The sequence below is a fragment of the Pelodiscus sinensis genome, chromosome 2, assembly GCF_049634645.1.
Source record: "Pelodiscus sinensis isolate JC-2024 chromosome 2, ASM4963464v1, whole genome shotgun sequence".
Classification (NCBI taxonomy): domain Eukaryota; kingdom Metazoa; phylum Chordata; order Testudines; family Trionychidae; genus Pelodiscus; species Pelodiscus sinensis.
The window spans coordinates 213,941,924-213,957,611 of record NC_134712.1 but is presented as its reverse complement, the minus strand read 5'-3'; the positions used below and the strand labels follow the sequence as shown (position 1 = coordinate 213,957,611).

Here is a 15,688-nt window from a genome sequence, read left to right as displayed (position 1 = left end):
TTAAAAAATATAATGTTAGCATTCTAATTTTGTATTATGGTGCATTCTGACATATACTCTACATAAGAAGTAAAATACATAGTCATAAATCTTCTGTTGTGGTGACAGTGCTGGAGAAGGGAGTTTGTAGTTCTCATACAACTTATGTATTATCAATAAATTAATATAACCAATAGCAAAAACTACTGCTCCACTAGATGGACTTATAACTTTGCTTCTATAATGTTAAAACTTCAGTCCTAGCGTGTATTTTCCACCTGTATATTATCACACTATGTACGTTTGTTATTGGACATAGTATGTACAGATTGGACCTCTCTGGTGTGGCACCCCTGAGACCCGAGCAGTCCCGAACAAGGTGTGAAAGCAGGCTCTTTGATGGCCAGGCCTCTCGCGCGTATTGCCATTCGAGCAAAAGGTCAACTTCCCCTTGATGAAAAACCCTTACACTATGTAACAAAGATCAGCGAAGAACAGGAACAAAAACCAGACCTGAAAAGTTCATGTAAAGTTTGTGCTGACTGTGCCATGCCTGATAAGGCAGAAAAGGAAAAACTGGAAACCATCTCACCCCCTTACTCCTGTCACTTAGGCTAGTAGACCCTGTCTGCTAGCCTATCACAAAAAGCGCGCAAAAGCTTTCTCTATAAAACATCTTCCCCTCCTGTATCAAATTGAGAAATCCTGAATAAACATTGAAAGGCAGAATACGAGCCAGGTCTGATGACTAATCACCTGAGAGCCACCTCCCGCTCACCGAACCAAATGAGATCCTGTAGCGCGTAACATATACCAAACATGATGTTGTTGTAGTTTGTGTGTCTGTTAAATATAAGTATTATCTGAAATTGTTTAGAGGTATTGTTAAGTAGTGGTGTTAAGAGTTTTAGATAAATGATTAATCTTATAAGTAAATGTAACTGTTAATAATCCCTAGTCCCTTGTTAACAACTATTGGGATTTAGAGAAACCTCAAGGAATTTTCTTTACTGTATTGCATTTTGCTTATTGGTGATTCTAATAATTATTTGGTGCCTACGTATGTAAGAAATTGATAAAATACTAATAGATACATAGAAGCCCTTTAATAAAAGTTTAAAAGAGATTTAGTAATAGTTTGCCTGTTTCTGTGCCTCCCTGGGACTAGCCACATTCCCGAACCTTTTACTTTATTCCACACAAGGGACTTCGCTAGACTAGGGGAGGTCAGGCATTGGGCTCTCCTGGGACTTCCGTCTGGCCGCTTCCTGCAGCCCACCTGCTGGGCTCAGCTGGGGATCCTCTCCAGGATGCCGGTCTCACTCTGGCGGATGGGGCTCCATCTGGGCAGGTCTCACTCCAGCCACAGCAGGGCTCTGCTGCCCCAGCTGGCAGGGCTCCCTACCTCCAGCCACAGGCTGGGCGCTCTACCGCCAGACCACCGGCCCTACGGGCTGCCAGCTGCTAGCAACTTCTGCAGCTGCAACTCGTTGGTCCAGCAACATCCATGGTGCTGTCCGTCCACAGATGTTGCCGAACCAGAGAATCCTGGACCACAGAGGTTCAACCTGGATATACAACATATATATACAAAAATTGTGCAGAATTTGATTGCTTTCCTCTCTCTACCATTTGCACGCTGAAGAAAGGAACTAACACCATACATCTTTTATAAAAGTGTTACCACTTTAGACATGGACTTCTCCTGCTCTACTTGTCTTAACTACTCATTGTCTTTTTTGGGAGGCAGGCACGGTCTCTAGGGGTCTACGAGAGCACCTAGAACAGTGTTTCTTAAACTTTAAGACTGAGGAACACCAACAATTTTTGTTTTTAAATACGGGGAACAGCAAGGATTTTTTTGTTAAGAAAAAAAGAGCCCCAGGGAAAAGCTGTTGAGCAAAAAAAACAAACAAGCAGAAGGCTTGTCCCTTTAAGGGCAGCCATTTTGAATTCTATTCTCTCCACAGCACACCTGCAACTGCCTCGAGGCACACCGGTGTGCTGCAGAACACACTTTAAGAAACACTGACCTAGAAGAAAGAAGCTCCTTCTAGGAGCATAATGATACTATAGCAACAATAATAATAAAAAAGAACATTAAGTAGAAAAGTAACAAAAAAGTGCAGTTTTAGCAAACTCCAGAAGCTGAGGAATTTATTTCTTGATAATGACTAGGAACTTTACAAAAAGATAGTGAGGGCTTATACTAAAATCTCTAGTAAAATTCAGTTAAAATCCAGTTGACAAAGGGGCCCACCACACCACGCTGCAGGCTGTGGATGCTCCAATCTGGCTGTGCCCACCACGCTGCAGGTGCTTCAACTCATCTGGGCTGGAGCAGTCCCCACCTGTAGCGCCACAGGCCTGGCTCAGCCTGAGAAGTCTCAACCCATGGCACAGCGTGGTAGACTTGGCCTGAGCAGCCCCCACCCACATCGGGTTCAGACAGGCCTGAGTAGCCTGTGGTGTAGCAGGCCCAGTCGCGCTGGAGTAGCCCCCTGTCCGCACCGCACCACAGGTTGGGGGTTGCACCAGTACAATTGAGCCCTCCACCCATGGGATCCCAGTTACTCAGTTAAACATAATGTTTGATTAAACAGGATTTTACATCCTTAGTTTATAATGTATGTCCTTTTTAATTTAATGAGACAATCAAGAAATGAAACTGCATTTCTTTGTTTTTTACCTTGGGAACTGGAGACTTACAATATATGAGAGATATTTTAAGTATGTGCTGCAACTACAGTTAAGACTATAATTCCAGTTACAAAGTTATCTTACTCTGTCAATTTCAGGATGGTTTAGAAGAATTTGCACAATTTCAGCATGTCCTCCTCCAGCAGCAAAATGAAGAGGAGAACTAAGTTGTCCATTCAATAGGTTTGGATTACATTTCCCTTTCTCTAGCAACATTCGAGTAGCTTCAACTTTTCCATACCTAGAAGAGAAATTAAAAGCAGAATAGACACAACAAAGAACGCAAGATAAAAAAAAATCTTATTTCAAGGGCTTTCAGAGATATTCCTGAATGTTTTGGACATAAGTCATATTTAGAATAGAAAAATGTGATCTGGATGAAATCACTACAATATGGGTGCGAAACTGGTTGAATAATCATAATACAAGAGTATCAATATATTGATCCCAAATTGTGAGGAAGTATCTAGTATCTAAAGAGTTCTGTTGTGGGTCCAATACCATTCAAGAATTTCATTAAATTACTTTAATAATGGAGCGGAAAGTATGCTTATAAAATTTGCAGAAGACACCATTACCAGGAGAAATTGCAAACACTTTGGAGGATAGGGTTATATCAAAATGATCTTAATAAATAGGAGAACAGGTCTGAAATTAACAGATGAAATTTAATGAAGACAAATGAAAATTACATATAGGAAGGAAATACCAAATGCAAAAAATGAGGAAAAAGTAACTAAGCAGTACTATTGCAAAAAAGGATCTAGAGACTATAGTGAATCACAAATTTAATATGAGCCAACAATATGATTGCTGTGAAAAAGGTAAAATATCATTCTGGGATGCATTAATAGGAGTGTCATGTGTGTGATTCTGGAAGTAGCTGCTCTGTTCTACTCTGTCTTTAAACATTTTCAGGGATGTTACAAAGAGAACAGTGATCAATTGTTCTCCATGTCCACTGAAGATAGAACAAGAAGTAATCAACTTAGTTTGCAGCAAAGGAGATTTAGTTTAGATATTAGGAAAACCTTTCTAAATATGAAGATAGTAAAGTACTGAAATAGGCGTCTAAGTGAGTTCATGGAATCCCGGTCATTGAGATTTTTTTTAGGACAAAATACCAGTCAGATATGGTCTAGGTAAACTTGTATCCTGCCTCAGCACGGAGAATGTTGAGTCTTTTCAGGGTCTATATTTCTATGATACAAAGAACAGAGCTGTCTTTTAACAACTGTAGTTCAATTGCATTTGTACAGAATAAAATTCCCCTTTTCTGGATAAACCAACTCCTCATGTGCAGTTTAGTGGAAAACAGATTTGAACTATTTGAATTTTTAATGAGCTAAAACATTTTAGAATTCTTTAAAAGAAGTGCAATTTCTTTCACTCTTCAGTAATTCAAACCATAGCTAAATTTTCCTCATTTCCTCAAAAAATTCACTTCTTGGCTAAGAAAACATGTAAAGATAAATATCCAAAGGACATATTTTCAGAAGGGAAGCATCAAGGGTTATAATGAAACTCCTGGTGTAATGTTATGTATAGTGGCCAGGTTACAACTATAAGACATACTACAAAAAACAATACATAGAGCCAAAAGTAAACACTGAAATAATAAAAATGAAGGAACATAGTATTTAAAGTTCTTGCTCTTTACCTTTTACTTTGAAAATAGAATAATCAAACAGTTGTATAATAATAATTATGCTCCTCACTTCTATACCACATTCTAAGGTTTCCACACATGAAATCCAGTTTACTTTGCATCATTTATGTGGTTAACTATCTGTATTTGCCTAAGCATAGTCTAAAATCAATGAAGTCAATTTCACATTTGTTCAAATGTCAATTTCACTTTCAAATTCTCAGTACTGTAATATTTACATAAGAATAATTACAGATTAACAAAAATATTTTCACTGAAATTTCAGAAAAATATTGAAACATTTCTATTGGTTTGAGGGTCTGTGACATTTGTTTTAACATCTACATTTTTGGCTAACTTTCAGTTGCTGGTATTCTTTTAATCAAATTAAAAATAGAAACTGGTATTCTAGATCAGATCCCATGGTCCATCTAGTCCAGTACACTGTCTCTGATAGGGGATAGCATCAAATGTTCCAGAAGTACAAGAATACTAGCATTAAGCTGATTTAGGTTCATGTCTCATTAGATCTCCACTTCTAAACCTTTTAGTCAAAGATGAAGTTATCCTGTGGCCAAATTTCCCATGGTCCCATAAAGTTTGTTTATGGCCACCAGTCCTGGTTCTCAATGTTCTGTGCTGTGATTTAGCTCTAATTTACTCTTAAATATCTTCTAAGAGCCCGGTAAACAGTGAAAATTTTGTTAATGCAGCTAGACAATATTGACCTCCTATGATTAGGCACCAGTCAGGTCCCAAGGGTACTGGACTAGAGGTTCAAACTGTATATTAAATCATACAAGTTCTTAGTGGTAGAGGTTTTCAAACATAAATACCAGAAATACATTTGTCTGGCAAAAATACTCACCAGCATGCATAATGAATAGGTGCCCAATGGTCACTATCTAGCTGGTTGACTGAAAAGTTGTCATCAAGAAGGCGACTCAGTAATTCTGAGTCTCCTTCACAAGCACTGCGATGAAGAGGAAAATCATCTACCCATTGGCGCTCTCTAGCAATGAAAAGCAAAATATAAAAAAGATGCAACTCACTTTTATCTCAACAATCAAACACAAATAAACATAAAAATGATGCAACTTATGGGTATCTAATGATGTGTATAAAGCACAACCAGCTAAAATGAGTCAATGTTTATACAATTAGAACTTAGGTATGACAGATGGCTAGCCACAACTAATATTGCTCATGCTAAGAAATACTCATTTTAGTGCCGCTTCATCTTCCAACTTTCCCCCCATTCCACTTCACATTTCTTTGTTTCATCAATTGGTAGTGTTCTGCTGCAGGCATTCTGGGGACTGCTTTTTATATAAATCTTTGTTCAGTCCCGAATGCATGAATGGGGCTTTTGACACTATTATAATATGAATACATAATATAAAACAATTGTATAAATGTAACACAATACTTGTCTTCCATGACACTGCTCATGCTGCGTTGCCACTTCTCTCGTTTTGGAATCTGAATCTTTGAATAGTCTGGAGCTCCAAGACCAAAATACGGATTTATAACCACTTTATCAACCTAAGAAGGAAACATAATATTAAAAAGGAAAAAAACTCTGAAAAACTTTTCATTGAGACTTGAATAAAACAAATCATAATAGACTTGTATGCTCCACTGGAACCAACGTAAACACAGAGAGAAGTCCTGTGGAACCTTATAGACTAACAGATTTATTAGAGCATAAGCTTTCATGGGCAAAACCCACTTTGTCAGATGCATGTGATGAAGTGGGTCTTTGCCCATGAAAGCTTATGCTCCAATAAATCTGTTAGTCTATAAGGTGCCATAGGACTTCTTGTTGTTTATGCAGATTCAGACTAACATGGACACCCCTCTGATAAATGTAAACACTGTAACTTCTTGCTGTTAGAGGGAAAGTTTTTCAAATATGCATATTGGAAAATTAAATTGGGCTACAAGTGTGCACTGAGAAAACCTCAGTTAAGATTCAATATATGATTATCAAATCCCTTTCACAACAGAAATATAGTTCATACTACAGGACGCTTACCCTGTTTGTATATTGAAGATCTGACCCGAACAAAGGGTTGTAGATACATGTATCTGCTTTCTCCAGTGCCAACATTTTACTCTTTATTTCTAATGCAGTATATCCCATGTGTAGAGAGCTCTCTGTCTGCCCAGGTTCAATAGCATATGCAGGATTTGTGACGTTCGTTTTAATCCTCTCAAGAGGAGATGGTCTGAATAGAGCTGGGATTGAATGAGAATGTGTATGTCGTTCATCTAACCACCTGCAGAACAGAATAGAAAAGGCACACTACTGTTCTGAAGATAAATAAAGTACTAATTCTTTAGACACTTTTTGGGAAGTCAAAAATTGTTGTGTGCATGAAGAGGCTACAGAATCAGAACCCAATTCTGTTATGAGTTGCTCCTCTAACTCTAATGTGCTTTTAATGACACAGGAGGAGGAATATGCCCCTTGTTTAGGTTAAGCGGGGGAGAAACCATAGGGACATTCATACACTCCCCTTGCTATTATAAAATTTTGCCACCCTCATGTGCATTGTGGAGCACTGCTTAAAGCAAGCATTTACTATCGTCAGAAGACTGCGTTGGCATTTAATTGCTGATTTATGTTGTCATTCAGTTAATCAGTTGTCATTCAGTTGTGGGTTTTGGGGGCTTTCTGGAGGTAAGTCATATTTTGTGTGGGTTCTCACATACTGCAATACACAAGTTGGGGTTGAAATCTTTATAGGGAAAACATTTATGGAAAATGTTATTAGTTAATCATTAAGATGTAAGTATCATAAATTTGGGAATCTCGAGATTTAAATAGTATAACCATGTTTCTCTCATAATTATCTGGTAGAAGAATTATCAGTCAATCCTCAAGATTTGCTTGTTCTTTTAAAAAAATTTTTTTTTTTACTGAGGACAGATTTACACTTCCACGAACATTGACGTTCCAGAGGTCAATCTTCCAGCACCCAAGTTAGTGGGTCTGGTAAGGACCCGATAAATCAAATGCCTAAGGTGCCCCCATCAATCGCAGAACTCTTGCAGTTGCAAGGAATAAGGGAAGTAAATGGGAGATTCTCCATTGTGGGACCATCCCAGAAAAATCAATGCAAGTTACAGCTACTCCAGCTACACAATTCATGTAGCAGAAGTTGCGTAACCTGCATCCATTTTCTCCACCAGTGTAAACCTGGCTTTAGAAAACATGCGATACCACCATTATTTCCTTCTCAGAGATCACAAGAAAGCAGTAAAACAGATCTAATTTTTCATATTTGCTGATTTCCTTGTCTATTTTCTACTTTATGTATTTCTACTAATGGCATTTCTTACTTATCCAAGGCTATTAACATTCTAGCAGTAAGTGTAGCAAAATGAGTGCTGGATTCGCTGCAGACCCTCATGATGTCCTGTAAACAGTAGAAAACTGGGCATCCAGGACTGTATGTGTATTTTGTATTATCTAAAAAGAAAAGAGAAACACAGAAAACTCTTCAACAGCAATACAAATCCTTGTTTTCCTCATTTGCAGTTACAGAATATCATCTCTTCTGGCTGAAATTGTATTTCTAGGCTATAGGAGATAGGGATATAAGCAACTAGTCTATCAGAGAGAGGCAGCAAGGGGAGGGAGCAGGATCTGGTGCTGGAGGGAGACAGCTTAAAAACTGGTTCCCCCCAGCACCATCTCTATGGGGAAAAGGGGCGGGGCACAGTGGGGAACTGGTGACTGCTACATTTCAAATGCAGAAGTGCTGCTGGGACCCTGGGGCAAGCTGGAGACTCAAACAGTTCCCCACTGGCCTCACGGTCCCTGCTTCTGAAATGTACAAGAGTCCCAGGAGGGCTCTTGTACATTTTAAAAGCAAAGCACCACTGGGAGCGTGGGGTTAGCGGGGGACTCAAACAGTCCCCCATTGATCCCACTCTCCCTGCTTGTAGGGCTCTTGTACATTTCAAAAACAAGGAGCGTGGGGCCACCAGGCCACTGCTTGAGTCCCCTGCTGGCTGTGCTCCCCACGGCACTTCCACCTTTGAAATGTAGCAAGAGCCAGCAGGACTCTTGATATATTTCAAAGGCACCCTTATCGACTAGTCAATAAAAACTAGATCAACTATTCAATTAGTTGATTAATCTAAATTTAACATCCTTATTAGGAGATCAGTTTTCCCAAACAGTAACTGATACCAATTATATATGTGGTGTTGATCCCTGAACAGTACAGAGACAAAGTGAGAGAGGTAATACTTTTTATTGGACTAACTTCTAAAGTTTCTCTCTCTCACCAACAGAAGTATTTTTTCCACTCATCTTGCTTCTCATAAATTACACAAATTCTTATGTAACAAAATTCAATCCAATAAAGTTGCCCTAAATGAATTATAAAATGTTCTGTTACTATAAGACCATTGTGAGATTACTTTTCTAAATTACTGAAAAAATCTGTATACACTGTTGAAAAAATAACCCATTAACTTTGATGAAGACCTTATGATTGAAAGCAGTGTTCCCTTTAAGCTGTGAGTTTGTGCAGCCGCTTAGGAGAGATTCAAATGCTGCCCAACTACCCACAGCTAAGTTTTTATTTCTTTTGGTGGTGCACATTCACAAATATCTTGATGCATGTAAAAATGTATTTTACACATAGATGGAAAAGATTAGAGGGAACATGGATTGAAAGGTGTTTATTTGCCAACTTTCACTTCCAAAGCATATCATAAATAGCAAGTGAGCATGTTTGCCCAGTAAAACACAACAAAATTCCATAATATTTTTCATTTATTTTAGTCTCTTATTAGGTATCCTATTACTCTGATTTTGAAGAGGATATTAAAGAACTGGGGGTAGAAATGTCCACCTTTTTGGCCTGGTACTTGAGACAAATGGAGCCAAGGTAATGATGAATAAGGATCCTTGGATTTGAGAGGGGAAGGAATTTTAAGGAAAACCTATGTAGATCCATGTTGGATGCCACGACTGACATGATGGCTACATTCAACAACTATTAGTGATCCCAGAGCTCTATTTCACATATCCTATTATATCATACATATTTCTCCATATTTTAATTTTGTTTTTTCTATTGGTTGTCAGTACCTCTAGATCCATGGCTATATGTCCTTTTATGTATGAAGGTTTTAACTTATTAAAAAAATAAGTAACAATTTGGATCACTATGACTGAGGACTAGCTATAACGAGTAACCAGAAAAGAGCAGGTAATCACACCTGTGCATATATGAAATATATTTTGCCTTTAAAGACCTACTCAGTTTTCCTTACTCAGTCAAGAATGTCTATTCATTTAAGTAAGGACTGTTCTCTGAGAAAATAAAGCTGGAAAAGGTCCTTTTTTAGGTTTACTAGTATAAATACAGTAGTCTTTGTAATAAACAACTTTTTTCTTGTTTCATAATACCAAAATTAACTATTATGAAATGTATTGAAAATAAGATAAGAATGTTAACAAAATATTGCATTTGTTCTCTAAAAATGGAACCTTTTTTTTAAATTCTCATTTTTAAACTCTGAACTTTGACTAACTATATTCTCCTTCTACCTCTCGTCTTAGGCATCTGACAAAACAGATAATTATGGACCTTTAGCAGCCTCAATATAATTCTTCTAAACCCAAATATAAATATCAGAGCAGTTAGCATTTATATAAAATATTTATGTAAATTCTTTAGGAAACAAGGGCATAACTTTCTTTAAAATACCCACAAACTCAGGAATTATGTTTTAACATTACCTTTGACAACTGTTGGAACAATGAAAAGAGAGGCTTCCCTTCCCACCTTCTCTCCATCAAGAGGAAATTTCTTCATTAACACTACTCGCTTTCCTACATGTTAAAACAAAGGAAGTCACCTGAGTGCAGGATGGCCATATTGACAAATGGTTGGCAGCTTGAGTCTTTCTGATTCCCAGAAAACAAAATAATATTTTCTGAAAATTGAGGATGCAAATTATATCTGAATAACCCTGAGTGGCTGCATGAACATATGTGCAGCTCAGCACACATACACAGATTGGTAACAGGTAAAGAATTACCATTCTTTTCAATTTCTCTTTATAGGAGTTTTTTCCATGAGCCTAATTATTATCATTACCCTTTTCTAAACCGCCTCTAAAATCTGTAAAATACTTTTAAAATGGGATATGCAGCAATGCACATAATCTTCCACATGATGGTGAACCACCATTTTCCATATTATTCTCCATTCCACTTTTGTGCAACCTAACATCTGATTTTCCTTTTTTACCTTATTTAGCGAAGTTTTCATCAACGTGCACTGTGATATGCAAGTTTTTTCCCCCAAATCCATATTGTTAACTTAGAACTCTGTAAAGTGTATAAATAGTTCAAATTTCCACCACGCTTTACTTTATATTTATTAATGTTGAATTTAGGTTTCATTATGTTATCCATTCAACTAGCTTGATAAAATCCTCTTAAATTCCTCATGGTATTTTGTGCCAGCTACAAATTGTTGCTACTTCACTATTTACTTCTATTACCTCTATTCACTATTTACTATTTTATAGATCGTTAAAAGTTACATGGCTATGGTATAACTTCACCAGCAAAAATCTCCTTTGTGCAGACGTACACAGGAGAAAAGTGCTTTTACCAGTTTAATTTATACCATTTCAGTACACAAAATGAGCTATATCGGCAAAAGCTTTTTTTGCCCGGGTCATACTCTCCTCCTCCCCCAAACACACACATCCTCACTCAAACTGGCCATGACAGTGGTAGGCAATAATATTTGATGGGGGGGCCACCCCAAGAATTTGTAAAGTTGTTGAGGGCTGCACTTTTCCATAATATTAATGGAGGAAGTGCAGGCTCTTGGATGGAGGTTGGGAGCAGACAGGAGTTTGGGGTGCAGGAGGGAGTATGGGGTCTGGGAATGAGCTTGGGTGAAGGAAGCGGTTGTTACCTGGGGTTCTGGACTAGGGTGCAGGGGGTTGGGTTGTGACCTAGAGCAGGGAATTGGGGTACAGGAGGGGGTTCAGGAGATTGGAGTACAGGAGTTTGGGTTGGGATCTGGGACAAGGGATGGGGGTGCAGGGTCTGGGAGGGGATATGGCCTGAGGGTTTGGGTATGTGGAGTAGGGGGACAGGAGTGGGAGGCAGAGACATGGAGGAGGGAGGGGCTGGAGTGTCAGAGGTAGGGTCTGGCCAGGAGACTTACCTGGGTCCAGGCCAGCAGCCCAGCACATTCCTGAAGCAGCCTCCCTGCCTGCCAGACCCCCACACAGGCTGCAGGGCCATGTGCATGTGTTAATAACTACGAGCCCTGCAGGGGAGGGGGCAAGGTGCTTTGTGGTTGCCTGTTATTCAAACAGGCAGCTCCCATTGGCCAGTTTCTGGCTAGAAACCGGCCAATGAGATTGTCCTGGGGCTGGAACCAGAGCCTGAAGCTCCCCCTTCCGCTCCTGCTCCGGGTTCACAGTTTTAAAGAGAAATTTTCTGAGTGGCATGTGGGTGGGGCGAAGCAAGCATGGAGCCGGCTTCTGCGGGCCAGATCCAGCCTGTGGGCCATATTTTGCCTGGGCTGGGGCTATACCAAAAAAACTTTTAAGTGTAAGCCTGGTATATTAAACAATTATCATAATACAGAACCCTGAGGAACTCTGCAATTAAGCTTTTGCACTGATGAAAATGGATTATGTATTCTTAACTCTTCATTTCTTATCAGACAGACTTTGATCCATGACAATACTTTATCTCTTATCCCAGAATTACTAGGTTCCTCTACTAGCTTCTTGAAAGGGAACTTGTCAAAGACCTTCATGCAGTCTAAATAAACTATGTCAAATGATTACCTTTCCTTTATTTTACTATCAGACAAGCGAGGCACAAATTTCCTTTGCAAACACTAGCAAGTTAGATACTATCATATCACAGTCTTCCAGGTGTTTTATTATAACTTTGACTAATTTGTCAGTTATCATTTAGAACTATCTATTGCAGAATTTCCTGGAACATCTCTAAAGCCTTTTTTTAAACATAATTTTTTAAAAAACACGATTAAGGTTGTGTGCATTGCAATCTAGTTTTTCCAAGTATTTTAAAGGTTATCTATAAAACTCATTTTGGACAGGTATAGGCACATAAGGTCTCACCTACGATTTAGTTTTTGATTTTTTTAAAAGAGACATATAGAAGAAAAAAGGAAAATAAAGGACGCCCTGAGGGCTCAGTTGCTTGTTTCTATCTGCAGAACTTAAAACAGAGGTTGGTTTTTAAAACATATTGGTTTATTAATTCCTTTAAACTAGCCTATTTTGAGTAATACAATTATTAGAGAGACATCAATGCCAAATGAAGAAAGACAATTCTTACCTTTGATACCTTGATTAGCTGGTGAAATTGGTTTGGTGGTTTCTACTACATAATCCAAGATGCTCTGGGTTATCTCACAGCTTCCCTGAAGTTTAGTTTCCAACAAAACTTTCTTCCTCTTTTTCTTTTGTCCTTCAATGGGAACTTCAAGCAACAAAATCTTGCAAATAATAAAATTAAACAATATTTTAAGCATTACAGAAATATTAGTTTTATTTTCTCAAATAGACTAGCAAGTTTTTATTTTTAACCAGCTATAGTGCTATATGCTGAACTCCCTACATAACAAAGGAAAATTCTGAATGTATTTTCACCCCACTTTTCAGGTCTTCAAACTCATGGATGGCCAAGTTCTGTATGACATTTTACTGCAGACTTCACAACCACCATGAACAATGATGACACAGAGGTTTTTCTACAATAGAGATAGAAATGTAGCCGTGTTAGTTCTGTTTTTTGTTTCAGCTACAACAGACTATGTAACACTTAAACCATCGTGTTAGTCTTTTATTAGGTGATGAGCTTTCGTGGGCCAGACCCACTTCCTCAGATCAAATAGTGGAAGAAAATTGGCACAACCATATATACCAAAGGATACAATCAAAAAAATGAACACATATGAAAAGGACAAATCATATGTGTTCATTTTTTGATTGTATCCTTTGGTATATATGGTTGTGCCAATTTTCTTCCACTATTTGATCTGATGAAGTGGGTCTTTCCCACGAAAGCTCATCACCTAATAAAAGACTAACAAGACGGTTTAAGTGTTACATAGTCCTGTTTTTTGTTTAAGTTTTTCTACAACTAATCATTTACATAAAGTATTCCTTTTTATATTTTTAGTATTTCTCATATTGCAGAAGCTGGAATGTATTTCATTTGGCACAAATTATTCCATTAACGGTATGATGAATGTTTGATTTTTATAACTTGAAATCCTTTAATATAAAATAATCTAAGTACAAAGTCATTATACACAAGGCTTTTTATTTATAAAATAGGAATTATAAAAGGTGTAAATTCACAAATTGATCCTAGGTAGTAAATTGTAAAAGCAGTACCAAAATTCAAATAGTACTGCAAAGAAAACAGCATGTTCTAGAAGGTCATACTCACTTGACACCCAAAGATACAGAAATGGGAAAAGCCAAGATCTCAATTTTCTATTAAGTTCCACACAGCACAGAGCTCTACCAAAATGGAACCTGGTGTGGGACTGGATCTCACCCTTAAAGATCTGACTTTGTTAACACTTGCCCATGTATGACAGAGTTTGTCATAAAACAGCAACTGTTTGACGTGTTCCTGCCAACATGCTATGCTAAGTAGGGATGATGCTTACCTGGAAACAATTAACTGGTTCCCTGGGAGCAGCCCCCATGCCTGCCTGTGGCCTGCCCCCCATGGCTAGGGCAAGGAGCTGGCCCTGACAGCTTGCCCTGCACAGCTGATGGCTGGGGCTGGAGCTAGGAGCTGGCAGCCAGCCAGCCGGGCTGGAGCAGTCCCCCATCCATGATCCCACTTAGTCCGTTAACCAGTGAAATGTTAGGTTAACCTAACATTTCACTGGTTAACTGACAGATTAGGATTTTACATCCCTAGAGGTTATATTGATTTTTAGCACAAAGAAAATGTAATTTAAAAAAAAATCACTTCAGAAACTTAGAAGCATTTAACCTGAGCTTTTGCAGTATATACTGTGATTATGGCATTTGTTTAAACTGTAACATAACACATTAAAAATTGTTTCAGTATTTGTTGTGTTAGTACACTAGCCTAAGACACAGCTTCAGCTCCCTGTTCCTTAGCTCCCCACTCTGCAAAACAGGGATAATTACACTTCCCTATGTCAGAAAGGCTTTTCTGAGGATAAATAGATAAGGGAAACAGTGGGACACTCAGATAGCTTCCATTGCCATAGTAGCTAAGACTGCTCAGACAGTATATATCTAAACTGTAGGCTAATCAAAGTAAGTTTTAAAAAAATGTTTATACTTCGTATGATTTAGCTCGATATTCCCGAGAATTCAGACTAGCAGTATTCTTTGGACGAATCACAGCAACATATGCATCTCCTATGTTTTCTGGGTTTCCCATGGTTTATTCTTTTTCATTTATTACTAGAGATAATGAAATAAACAGAAATCAAAGGTTAAATTGAGGAAACAAGATAAAAAAACAAACATGATATCGCATGCTAGCATAAATAACTGTATTAACCAATGTTTTCCATTTAAAATACATTAATAATCTTTTTTACCGTCTGGAGAAATTACACCTGAACATCTTTAAGCTGACAACCCAAACACAGTACATGAAATCACAGAATTTTCTGGACCAGAGGGCAGAACTGCTTTCTACTCAACTACAATCACTCCCTGACTAAGAATACCCCGAGTATGGACGGCCAGGTGTACTTAAACAATTGTTATACCGGTAATTCATTTAATGGATATGATAATTCATTTTCCTTTTTATACACTACAACATAAAACACAGAGATATACCAATCTTGTAGAAGTGGAATGGACCTTGAGAGATCATCAAGTCCAGTCGCCTGCCCTTATGGCAGAACCAAGTACCATCCCTGACACATATGTCCCAGACCCCTAAATGGCCCACACAAGGATTGAACTCACAACCCTGGGTTTAGCAGGCAAATGCTCAAACCACTGAGCTATCCCTCCCCCTCATTAAGAGAATTTATCAGTAAAATCCCCCCATACTGTACAGAATGAATAGGAGTAAACCTGTTCTCTAATATTTTAATAATTGAGCTTGAAAGGACTGGATTTTTTTGGATAAGTGTCAGTAAATGTCAATTTTACTGTGAACACAAACTGTTGAAAAAATATTACATTAAAAATAAAAAGTGAAATTTACAGATAGGCAAAGAAATAAAAGTTGTTTGAGAACTTATTTGAATTTAATTTTAAAATATTTAGTTTATAATTTGACATGTGACATTGACAATTGCTGTTGCAATG

At 38.0% G+C, this 15,688-nt stretch overlaps 1 protein-coding gene across 5 annotated transcripts in view; it reads right to left on the bottom strand.

Moving 5' to 3' along the window:
- KRIT1 (KRIT1 ankyrin repeat containing) overlaps window positions 1–15,688 on the bottom strand; it is a 56,632-nt gene that overhangs the window by 22,894 nt on the left and 18,050 nt on the right. For all 5 annotated transcript variants that reach the window (XM_075922382.1, XM_075922383.1, XM_075922384.1 and 2 more), the window contains 8 exons: window positions 14,697–14,821; window positions 12,699–12,858; window positions 10,095–10,187; window positions 7,676–7,805; window positions 6,366–6,609; window positions 5,757–5,872; window positions 5,196–5,339; window positions 2,764–2,920 (listed from right to left, as the gene is read on the bottom strand). In XM_075922382.1, the coding sequence (XP_075778497.1) occupies window positions 2,764–2,920; window positions 5,196–5,339; window positions 5,757–5,872; window positions 6,366–6,609; window positions 7,676–7,805; window positions 10,095–10,187; window positions 12,699–12,858; window positions 14,697–14,798 (1,146 nt within the window). In that variant the 5' untranslated portion in view covers window positions 14,799–14,821. The remainder of the gene's footprint in view (window positions 1–2,763; window positions 2,921–5,195; window positions 5,340–5,756; window positions 5,873–6,365; window positions 6,610–7,675; window positions 7,806–10,094; window positions 10,188–12,698; window positions 12,859–14,696; window positions 14,822–15,688) is intronic.